A 12,163-nucleotide genomic window follows, 5' to 3' on the forward strand; every position below is an offset into this window, starting at 1 on the left:
GCTAAGCCCCAGATGTTCCCATTTAATTATGGCTCCAACTACATATACCTTCCATGTTTAAAAGAAATGTGACAAAGGAGAGTGAGGAAATCCAAGATTTCATGAGACACCAAGGATAGCTTAACCACATCAAGTATCCTCAGTCTCTGGTTGAGAAATAATGTTAGAACTCATAAGTTCCTGGAAGTGTTTTCATAGAGGAGCCAAAATGATAAAAGACTAGAGTTCAATGGTAGGTAGAAGAAACTGGAGATGGAGAAGAGAAAACCCTGAGGGAACACAATAGCTGTCTTTATGGGCTGCTGTGGAAGAAGAATTAGATTCATTCTTCCTGGCTTTAGTGGGTAGAATAAGAAGCAACGGGGAGAGAAGTTGCAAAGGGAAGATTTAGCCTCCATGCGTGGAAGAGATTCCTAATAATCAGATGTCCAAAAGTGAAATGCAACAGCCTTAAGAGGTGATAAGTTAGGGGCAGCCCTGGATTCAGGAGGACCTGAGTTCAAATCCAGCCTCAGACACTTGACAGTTACTAGCTGTGTGACCCTGGGCAAGTCACTTAACCCTCATTGCCCTGGGGGGAGAAAAAGATGATGAGTTCTCCAGCACTGCACATCTTGCTGTTCACAGGCTTCCAGATCATTGGATGACATGCCCTTGGAGGAAGCTTCCAGCCCTGAGATTCTGTGGTTTTGTACTACCTGAGTTTCCCATAACATCCATCTACAGACATCTGGGCGGCACAGTGCCAAAAGCACTGGACCTGGAGACAAGAAGAGAAGAGTTCAAATCAAGGCTTAGATACTTACTGGCTATTTGGCCATAGGCAAATACCTTAGCTTCAGTTGGTCTTGGTTTCCTCTTCTGCAATATAGGTATAATTGTACTTACTTTCCAGGATTATCTCAAGAATAAAATGAGATAGTCTCTGTGCTTTGCAAACCGATATAAATGTTAGCTAGTGAGTTGTTATTGTACCTGCTACACTTCTCCATACTTTGTGCTATCATCCTTTGGCTAGAATAACACAGAACAATTGTATGAGAGAAGAAATGCTCAGTGCCTGGTATATAGTAAGCATTTAATAAATTCTTGTTGACTGACTGACTGACTATCCCCATTTCTAAGTCGTGTGGCCTAGTAAGTCAAGTCAAAAAGAATTTATTAAGTATTTATCATGTGCCAGGCACTTATAAGTTGTCATCCTTTGATGTCCAAGTCAAGCAAATCTACCAGAAAGTACAAAGTCATTCATTCTCATTGGTAAGGAATGATGTCTTTCTTTCCCTCTAAGTTATCATTAGGGCTATATGGCACCAAATCCATTCAGACAAGCAACAGCACATCGGTCACCTACAATTTTGCTAAAGGAAAATACCTTGCAAGTCACCATCAAACAACTTGGAGGAGTTTTGTCTTGTTGGAAAGACAGGAGGGTTGAGAACCCATACCCAATGAGGAAGCAAATGGATAGCCGCAAGGCAGGGGAATAGAACCTGCAAGAAAACTAGGAAGCCACCAAGGAAAAAGGCAGATGAAGGGGGAAAGATCATCGTCTTCACCATCATTTTATCTCTTTAAGATTGGCAAAGTAAAATGCTTTACAATTTTTTTTTTCCAGTTTGATCCTCAAAATAACCCTATGAAGCAGGTGTCATTACTATCTCCATTTTACAGATAAGGAAACTTCCTGAGGCAGACAGAGGTTAAGTAACTCTAAGTATCTAAGACAGGATTCAGAATTTGAAACACAAAATTTTTTTAAATTGATGTGGGGGCAGCTAGGTGGTGCAGTGAATAGAGCACTAGCCCTGAAGTCAGGAGTACCTGAGTTCGAATCCAGCCTCAGACACTTGACACTTACTAGCTGTGTGACCCTGGGCAAGTCACTTAAGCCCAATTGACTCACAAAAAAAAATCGATGTGAAAATTTGTTTTTACATGTAACTTGGGCAAAATTCTAAATAAATAAATAAGAGAGGATTCAAACTCAGGTCTTCCTGACTTCAAGGTCAGCACTCTATCCACACAGCTAGTATGTCAAAAGCTCATTTCTATTCCACCATGCTACCTCACTTCTTGTCCCAGACACATATCAGAGAGAATGTAAAAGAACCAGCTTCTCTCTGCATGGACTCATACATTGAAAGAAAGAGCCCTAACTGATTATGTAAAGGTAGTGCTTCTGGGTGACAACTGTGACCTTTACAAAGTTCAAAAGACATGTTTTCTGGGTAATTAATCATTTTGTTAATAATGCCTGCATTTTATTAATAAAAGAGGTCAGGGGCACTCTCAAATGCCAAAACTCCCTCATGGAGGTAGGTCCACAATTTATGTGCCCTCGGAAGAGTGGGCATTCTTGAGAGTGTCAATCAACTCTGATTACTTAATAATCAATGAGAGAATGAATATTATGGTGAGAAGTGAGCTCATTCTTTTTTTTTTTTAAGTGAGGCAATTGGGGTTAAGTGACTTGCCCAGGGGCACACAGCTAGTAAGTGTTAAGTGTCTGAGGCCAGATTTCAACTCAGGTCCTCCTGACTCCAGGGCTGGTGCTCTATCCATTGTGCTACCTAGCTGCCCCAAGGGAGCTCATTCTAATGAAGGGTTGAGAGAGTGACATCATGTAACTCTTGGACAAAAAGGCTATGTCTATACCCAGATAACTCCAGGCTTCGGCAATCTAGACAAGGATCTACCTTTACCCAAACTTGCTTGTTTGAAACACAATGGAGGGAGCAGCTAGGTAACACAGTGGATAAAACACAGGCCCTGGATTTAGGAGGACCTGAGTTCAAATCTGGCCTCAGACACTTGACACTTACTAGCTGTGTGACCCTGGGCAAGTCACTTAACCCTCATTGCCCCACAAAAAAAAAAGAAAAAGAAAAAGAAAAAAGAAATACAATGGAAAGGGATTCACCTTAGATAAGATGGTCTGGATCGGGTTAGTTTTGGGCAGAGGTTAGCAATATCCTTCAAACAAAGAAATAGGACAGGGCAAAACCCTGGATGTCCCCAATAATTAGTTAACCATTTCTCTCACTACTGAATTAGGAGCCAAAAACAGAGCAAACCACTGTTCCAATGAATTATCTCACCAATTTGATTCTCTTTCTACAAGGAGGGTTCAGGTGGGATCTTTTCAATCCATTAGAAAGAATGACCCCCAAAATTGCAGTCTGAAAAATAACCTAAATTGACATTCTTCCCATCTTAAAGAGATTTAATTTCAAAACATAAACTTAAGCCAGTAGAATATGTAGGGATAGACAACTGAGTCAGAGGCAGGGGGCTGCTGGTAAATGTTTAACAACCGTCTCTCTGAACAACAACAACAAAAATTTTAAAACCCACAGTTTTAAGTTTAATCTGCATTATTAATATTTTCGTTAAGTCCAGACAGTCAACAAAAAAATAAATCAGACCCTGATTTGCAATGTTTGTCAATTTCTGACATATAAATGACGAGCCTGGAAATTTAACAATAGGACATCAGGAGCCTGTTTGAACTGGTTCCAATACAACCTTGGTCAGAACTTACAGGACAGAGCACAGTGCCGCGGCTAGAACACTTGCCAGCTCTCTCACCCTGGCAAAGTCCTTAACCATTTGGTGCCTCACTTTCTTCATCTGTAATATGAAGGGGTTCCCGAGGAGGCTCGTGACAAAAAGAAGGGCTTTATGTGCACTAAAATATTGATAGTAGCTTGTTTTGTGGTAACAAAGAGTTAGAAACAAGGCAGATGCCCTTTGATTGGGGACATGGTTCAACAAACTCTGGAACACAAATGGAATGAATGGTACTGTGCCATAAGAAGTGAGGAACTGGGGCAGCTCGGTGGTGCAGTGGATAAAGCACCAGCCCTGGGTTCAGGAGGACCTGAGTTCAAATTCGGACTCAGACACTTGACGCTTACTAGCTGTGTGACCCTGGGCAAGTCACTTAACCCTCATTGCCCCACCAAAAAAGAAAGGAAGAAAGAAATGAGGAACAGGATGGATTTAGAAAAGCATAGAAAGACTTCAGTGAACTGATACAAAGTAAAAAGAGAAAAGATGGGGACACAGACAGCATAAGGAAGGACTACAAGGATGTAAACAGGAAAAGCATGAGCATTTACTAAGCACCTACTATGTGCCAGGCACTGTGTTGGGTGCTTTACAAATATCTCATTTGATTCTCACAACAATGCTGGGAGGTAGCTGCGATTCTCATCCCCACTTTAAAGATGAGGAAAGAGGCAGACAGGGGTTAAGTGACTTGTCCAGGGTTACACAGCTGAATTTGAACTCAGGTGTTGCTGACTCAAGGCTTATATACCATGGCACCACCTAGTTGCCTCTATCATGAGATACCTCCTGTTGCTGCTTTACAGAGGTGGAGGTCCACAGGTGAGGAATAGTATATATAATTTCAGTTTTCTCAATGTATTCATTGGTTCTACTGATATTTTCTCTTCTTCCTCTTTTTTAAAAATATTGTTTTTTATGAGGGGAGGCTTTCTGAGTGGGGGAAGGAGAAGGAATACAAGGAAAATGTAGGGGATGTAAAAACAAAAAATTTCAGTAAAACGATTTGTTTTTTCTCTTTTGAATGAAGGAGTTGAATTAGATGTCCTCTAAGGTCCCTTCCAGCTCTCAGTATATGATCCTATGAAGAACTTACATCCATGGGGAGGAGTAACAGGGTGAGTGATGAGCTCAGATTAATTGCAATGACCAATCCTGCTTCCTCTTTTGTTTTATGTAGAAAGAAATATCCTTTAGGAAGGTTATGACCCACCCAAGATCACTTAGGTTGTAAACATCAGAGGTGAGCTCTGAACCCCAGGTCCTGACTCCATTGTACCACATTGCCTCAAGTGACCCCCCCCAAAAAATAAAGGTAAGTAATCAAACACCCACAATCAAATGAAAAGAGATATCACCTATTGAAACTGCTTAAACAAAAAGGGTTATTCAGATACTGTTTGGCCGCATGAAATAATTCAACCCAACTATAACCATCTACTTGAATTTTTACCATCCACTTCATTTGAAAGAATGAAATGTACACCAGGTACCCAATTCTTCAGAAGCAGCTCTATTTCTTTCTCTTCCTTCCTTCCTTCCTTCCTTCCTTCCTTCCTTCCTTCCTTCCTTCCTTCCTCCCTCCCTTCCTTCCTTCCTTTCTTCCTTCCTTTCTTTTTTTTGCAGGACAATAAGGGTTAAGTGACTTGCCCAGGGCCACACAGCTAGTAAGTGTCAAGTGTCTAAGACCAAATTTGAACTCAGGTCCTGCTGAATCCAGGCAGGTGCTTTATTTACTGCGCCACCTAGCTGCCCCCCAGCTCTATGTATTTCACCTTAAAGGGGGAAGTCAATGACCCCAGATGAAAACCAAAGCACTCACTCTCTCAGCATTTCAATCCCTTCACAATCTAGTTCCAGCTCCTTTTCCAGATTCTCCTCTTCTAGCCTCTACATTCCAGACAAATGGATGTTTTTTGGTTGTGTTTTTTTTTTTAATGATTGTTCTCTGATCTTGGCCTTCTATCTCCTACCTCCTTTCCTTTGCCTTGGCTGTTCCCCCTGCCTAGAATGCAATCCCTCTTCTCCTACATCGTTTAGATTCCTTAGCTTCCTTTCTCGGCTCAGCTCAGGTGTCCACTCCTATAGGAGGCCTTTCTTTTCACTATCTGGTATTTACCTATGAGTAGAGATGCTGTATCCCTTGCCTTCTAATTCCAAGCTCCTTGAGAGCAGGTGTAGTTTCTCATTTTCTTTGCACAGATTCTGGCAGGTAGGATGCATTTAATAAGGCTTTGCTGAATTGAAGTGAAAATCACTCCTGCTTTCAAAGGCCTTCAGAGAAGGTGATTCCACAGTGTGTCCCAGAAGCTTAGCTCCATGTCAGACAACCCCTACTGTCAGCAATTTCTGTTGATCAGTCCCATTTCCCAGAGCAGTATTGAGTCTGACCCCTACTAGGTAATAATCCCCTTTACAACATATTTTACATATGTTTGAAGACATCCAGGGAGGGGGAACCTACCCCCTCCTGAGGGATAACTCATACAACCTTTAGGAACCTATACCAGGATATTACATCTCCAGTGACGATGTCATGTCTCCTAGAATTCAGAGACCAGATCAAGTGTGTGTTTGTATCTGTGTGTGTGTTTCAGAGAGGGACAGGGACAGGGATAGACAGATGGACAGATAGACAGATGATAAGTAGCTAGGTAGACAGGTAGGTAGATGATAGATGATAGGCAGATAAACAGATAGGTAGGTAGATAAAAAATAAGTAGACAGACAGATATATGATAGACATACAGACAATGGATAGACAAGTAGGTAGGTAGATAGATGATAGGTAGAGAGACAAACAGGTAAGTACCAAGAGAGAAAGATAGGTTGATATATAGACATAGAGAGAGAGAGAGATATATAGACATAGATATATGGACATAGAGAGAGAGGAGAGAGAGAGAGAAAGAGGAGAGAGAAGGGAAGAGAGAGAGACAGAGACAGAGAGACAGAAAGAGAGACAGAGAGACAGAGAGAGACAGAGAGAGAAAGAGAGACAGACAGACAGAAAGACCTATGATATCATCAGTGTCAGATGCCTACTGCTCTTATGGAATCTCTCTGCACTGATGCAAATTGTAACTCTTCTCCTAATTATCAGCTGCATGGGATCCCTGGGAGTTTCTGTGATTTGTCCATAGCCACACAGCTCATATGAATCCAGTTCTTCCTGACCACAAGGTCAGCCCTCTATCCAGTGATTCTAATGTAGCTATATGGATAACACATATGTAGATATATGCATACAATTGCCATTTTTTTGCAGGGATATGGGGGTTAAGTGACTTGCCCAGGGTCACACAGCTAGTGTCTGAGGCCAGATTTGAACTCAGGTACTCCTGAATCCAGGGCCGGTAATTTATCCATTGTGCCATCCAGCTGCCCCCTACAATTGCCATTTTAACAGTTCTTCAAGCAATGGATATTTAAATATGTATATATATATATATATATATATATATGTGTGTGTGTGTGTGTGTGTGTGTGTGTGTGTGTATGTTCCTCACAAAGCCTATCCCATAGTAGATGTCTATAGATCTGCATATACTTGTGTAGCTGTGTATATATACACAGTCCCCTCCCTACTTTTCTGGTCTTCTTGCCTCTTGCTAGTACACAAAAACTATGGCAGAACAGAATTAGGGGACGTTCTCCCAACTAGGCCAAAGTTGCAGGCTTGGTCTCTGGAAGCACCTCCTGAAAATTTCATGTCAAAGCTTCCATCTACAGCATAGTCCAGCCTGGAATCCTTGTTTTTTATATTCCATTACATTATTCCATTTTATATTCCATTTCCCATCTCCCTGCCCTTGGATTGGCTGTTCCCCATACCTGACATGCCCTCCCTCCTCACCTCCACCTCTTGGAATTCCTGATTTCCTTCACAACTCAATTCAAGTGCCACCTTTTACACAAAGCCTTTCCTGCTGGTCTCTCTCTCAAAAACAAAAACACCTTGAACTAGCAGCTAGATGACATACTGAACAGAGTGTTGGACTTGTATCAGTTCACTGAAGTCTTTCTATGCTTTTCTAAATCCATCCTCTTCCTCATTTCTTTCTTTCTTTCTTTTTTGGTGGGACTTGGAATCAGGAAGACCTGAGTTCAAATCTGGCTTCAGACCCTTACTAGTTCTATAACCCTTGGTAAGTCACTCCACCTCTCCCTGCCTCAGCTTCCTCATATGTAAAATGGGGATAATAATAACACCTGCCTTACAGGGTGATTGTAAGGATCAAATGAAAAACCATATATAAAATGCATATAACATGATGTGTTATATAAAGGCTGTTATTACCAAATCCTAGAATATATGCCCTTTGGGGGCAAGACCCTGTGCTTAGCACAGTTACCAGCACATATTGGGCACTTGGGATCATAGATTTAGACCTAAAAGGGACCTTAAAGTTCATTGAGTCTAACCCCCTAATTTGATATATGATGAAACTGACACCCAGAAGGGTTAAGTGATTATATAAATGTTTGTTGACTGATTCATTGATTTGCCACTAATAATATTTACAGAGTTGACTGGTGGGATCAATGTGCACTGAGTCATTCTTTTTACCTGATCCTCCAAGGGACCATGTACTTGTAAGATGGCTGGTCAAGATTAGGAATTCAACTCAAGTCAATGAACAAAACCAACTCTCCAAGCCACAGAGAAGAGAAATTCATCGAGACACTTAGGAGAAATCCTTATGACTCAACTAAGACCTGGAGGGAGCTTTAAGGTTGAAAGCCATGAAATCTAATTCTTGAATAATGGGAAAAAAACAATGGTCATCCTGGAAGAGAGATAAGGGGGTATACATTTCTCCCTCATGGGAAAAATGACTTGCCCAGGGTCACACAGGTAGTAAGTAGAAAAGAGGTGGAGGATTACTAGGATCAAATATGTTGTACATAATCACAATGTTTCAAATGTTTTTGCTTGACTATTTTCCTCTGTCATAAAGGAAAGGTTTAATTTGGGGGCCCAGGGGATGGGGAATGACAGAACTATGAAGACACCAAGTAAATTTTAAAGGAATTCCTTCAATAATAAATAAGGGTATGCTTATGCATCCTTGGAAGCTTAAACAGTAAAGCTAAAGATGAAAACTTAAATACCAAAATGACCAACCAAAAATGCCTCATCGAAAGCTGACAGTCCCCACACTTAAGGTCAGGCAGCCAAGATTCACAGCTGCTGATACAATGAAAATTTGGCTAATTCTCCTCTGCCACCCTCAGCACCCCCATACAACCCAATCCCTAAGAATGTATGCATTTCAATTATCCAGGAAAAAAAGGCACAAAAATTATGACAGAACAGAATTTGGGAACATTCCCTCAACTAGGCCAAAGCTACAGGCTTTGGAAGCATCTCTTGAGAATTTCATTTCAAAACCTTGGGAAATAGATTGAGGGTAAGACCCCAGGTTGAAGCTGATCTGAGTTTTTGTTTCTTCAAAATCCAACCAACCCCTCATATCCATCATAATATTCTGCTGCTCTGCCATTTTTTATCTTGTTTCCAGGATACTTCTAGAATAAAGACCACATGGGATTCCCTGATCAGAACACACACGCGCACACACACACATCATAGAATCATAGATTTAAAGCTAGAAGAGATGCCAGAAGTCCTGTCATTCAGCCCCTTTCTTTTACTTAGGAGGAAAACCCATAAAGGTTAAGTGGCTTGTCCAAGGTCATACAGGTAGTTAAGTGGCAAAGTTGTGATTGGAACTCAGGTTCTCGGTCTCCAAATCCACGAGCCATTTTACCAGATCACAAATTTCTCTCTCTAGCCAGACCACCAAAGCTGTAGCTCATACACATAGGCACACATACATATACACTCAAGTATACACACACACACACACACACACACACACACCCTCCTACCTGCCTCCATAAGCTGGCACTGCTGACCGAAGACATGGGAGAAGGTCCCAGAAGCCGGAGTGGAGGTCACCAGCATAGAATCCATGGCTCTCTCCTCCGAGTCCTTGGCGGTGGCTGTCATGTATTGGGCACCCTTGCTGTGTCCTGCACATTCGCAGGACATCACAGGACTGGAGGCAATGACCCGAGATCAGCCCTCTGACAGGTGTAAAGGGAGAGAAGGGTCCAAATGATGTGAAGAATCAACCACTGGAAGCCTGGGGGAAGCCTTCAATTCAATCCAGCCCAAACAAACATCTGAGTATCTCTTAGACTTGCTGCCCCCTCTGGTCCAGAATCTCAAACAATGCTACCCAGTCAAGGAAAAAAATAATAATAACAATAATAAAAACCAGGAAAGCCTTGGTCTAGCTGGAGGAGGGAAGATTCTAAGTTTTCCCTAATAGGGGTCCTGCCTCCTCCACAAGGGATTGATGAGGACAGGATCCCCTTTGGCTACACAGTCCCCTGGCAGGCCCGGCTGGTTGGTAGCTGGTTGGTGCCTGGTTGCCCCCCACTCACCCTGAGAGACTGGTAAGGGATCCGAGTCTTTAGGGTTTAAAAGTTCAGCACTGGGGCTGCGGAGGAGAGCTGCCCCCAGCTTCCTTCCTCCTGCTGCCTGTCCTTGTGAGGTGTGTGTTGGGGGGCTGGGGGAAAGGTGGTCTTCTTGATCTTGGAGGGAGCCCACCTCCAGGATCTGGGGTCCCCCGCGCCCAAAACAGTGGCTGGCCCAGCCGATGCTGTGCGCGAGTGTCTGCCTCTGTCTGTCTCTGTCTCTCTGCCCGGCTGAATTCAGCAGCAGCACCACCAGCAGCAACAGCAATCCGCAGTAGGCACTAGACAGCCTCTTGGCTGGCAGCCTGTGCTAATCCTTCCCTACGAAATTGTGTTCTCACTCCCTCTCCACCCCTCCCCCCAGCCCAGCCAGGAGGAAGAGATGGAGGGAGGTGTTGTCAAATAAGGTCTCCCCCGACCTCCTGCAGTTTAGCTCCTTCTTCCCCACCTCCACCCCCTTTCCATGATGCAAAATGCTGTTACTTGGAGATGCTCTGCAGGCAAGCCCCGGGAAGTGCTAACTCAGCCTGGGCAGGCGGGCAGGCGACGGGCAGGCAGAGCTGGTTGCTGCTTTAACCTGTTCATGACCAGAAATTTTAATAGCCCGACTGGCAGCAGAAAAAAAAAGCGAACGCGCCAGCAGAGGGAGGTTCCTGAGGATTCGGAAGCAGACAGGAGGGGTCAGTCCAGAGCCACAGTGAGTGCATCTGCTAGATGCACTTCAAGCCAAAACCAGACGCCCTGGACAGCTCCCCCTCCCCAACCCGTCCAGGTCAGCTTCAAGCTCCAAAAGGAACCTGAGAAGTTTCCCCACCTCGGGACTAAGAGGGGCTTTCCTAGCATCCTTTCAGCATCTGTTCCAGCCACCGCAGAGACTTTAGAGTGCCAGGCCATCTGCTGATTGCAAGGATGCTAAGTTTAGAGAGGCTGCATCCTCTGAGGCCAGTAAGTCAGTGATGCTCTAGAGGAATTCAGAGGCTCCCCCTTCATGGGCACCAAAAGAAAAGAAGGGGAAAGCTGCAATTAAGTCCATGTGTCATAGTTCTTCTGTAAAATGAGAGATGGGCATATGAACAGGTGGTTCTCAAATGAAGAAATGAAGTTTCTCAACCAGCAAGCATATGAAAATGTTCCAAATCACTAATAGTAAGAAAAATGCAAAGTAAAATAACTTTTCACATTATACACATCAGATTGACAAAGATGACAAAAGAAGAAATGACAATTGTTGGAGGGGCTAGGGAAAGACAGGCACATCAATGCACTCACTACTGGTGGAGTTCCAAATTGTTCCAACCATTCTGTAACACACTTTGGATAGATAGATAGATAGATAGATAGATAGATAGATAGATAGATAGATAGATAGATAGATAGATAGATGGATGATAGATGGATGGATGGACGGACGGACAGATGTTATGGAATATTGCCATAAGTCAGTAAAAGTATGTATACCCTTTGACCTAGCAATGCCTTAGCATTTACCTCAAAGAGGTCAAAGACAGGGTAAAAGGACCCACATGTTTAGATCAGTTCTTTGTGTTTGTTATAGCAAAGAATCGGAAACAAAATAGTTGTCCATCAGTTGGGAATGGCTGAAAAAATTTTAGGATAGATGAATGGATGGATGGGTGGGTGGACAGTTGGGTGGGTGGATGGGTGGATGGACAGGCAGGCAAATGAAAAGGTAGACGGGAAGACATAGAAGAATGGATGGACAGACAAATGGACAGGTAGACAGGCAGAGACAGAGAGATAGAGAGATAGGGTGGATGGGTGGAAGGGTGGATGGGCAGATAGACAAATTGACAGCTGGACAGGCAGACATGCATAGATGGATGGATGGACAGATGGACAGGTAGACAGGCAGACATAGATGATAGACAATAGATGAATGTTATGGAATATTGCTATTGTTCATCTTTCATTCTAGAAGACTAATAACATCACAAGGGTTATGACTTGCATGTGAATTGGATTTAAGTGAGGCAGAGCCTTCAGAGTCATCGACTTCACTCTCTCCTCCAAGGTCATTGAAGACCAGTGGTAACACAAAAGTCAAAATGAAGTTCCTACAAAGATTTGTATAAACTAATAG

The 12,163-nt window shown here is 43.0% G+C and overlaps 1 protein-coding gene across 2 annotated transcripts in view; it reads right to left on the reverse strand.

The window, feature by feature from the left end:
• KAZN (kazrin, periplakin interacting protein) overlaps positions 1 to 10,402 on the reverse strand; it is a 1,448,845-nt gene extending 1,438,443 nt beyond the window's left edge. Inside the window, exons 1-2 of one of the 2 annotated variants that reach the window (XM_043992483.1) lie at positions 10,030 to 10,402; positions 9,469 to 9,666 (exon numbers count right to left, since the gene is read on the reverse strand). In XM_043992483.1, coding sequence (XP_043848418.1) covers positions 9,469 to 9,631 — 163 coding nt within the window. In that variant the 5' untranslated portion in view covers positions 9,632 to 9,666; positions 10,030 to 10,402. Of the gene's footprint in view, positions 1 to 9,468 lie in introns of both variants that reach the window. The other variant, XM_043992482.1, reaches the window with a different exon arrangement.
• Between the last annotated feature and the right edge of the window lie 1,761 nt (positions 10,403 to 12,163).

Source organism: Dromiciops gliroides, chromosome 3 (assembly GCF_019393635.1).
Source record: "Dromiciops gliroides isolate mDroGli1 chromosome 3, mDroGli1.pri, whole genome shotgun sequence".
NCBI lineage: Eukaryota > Metazoa > Chordata > Mammalia > Microbiotheria > Microbiotheriidae > Dromiciops > Dromiciops gliroides.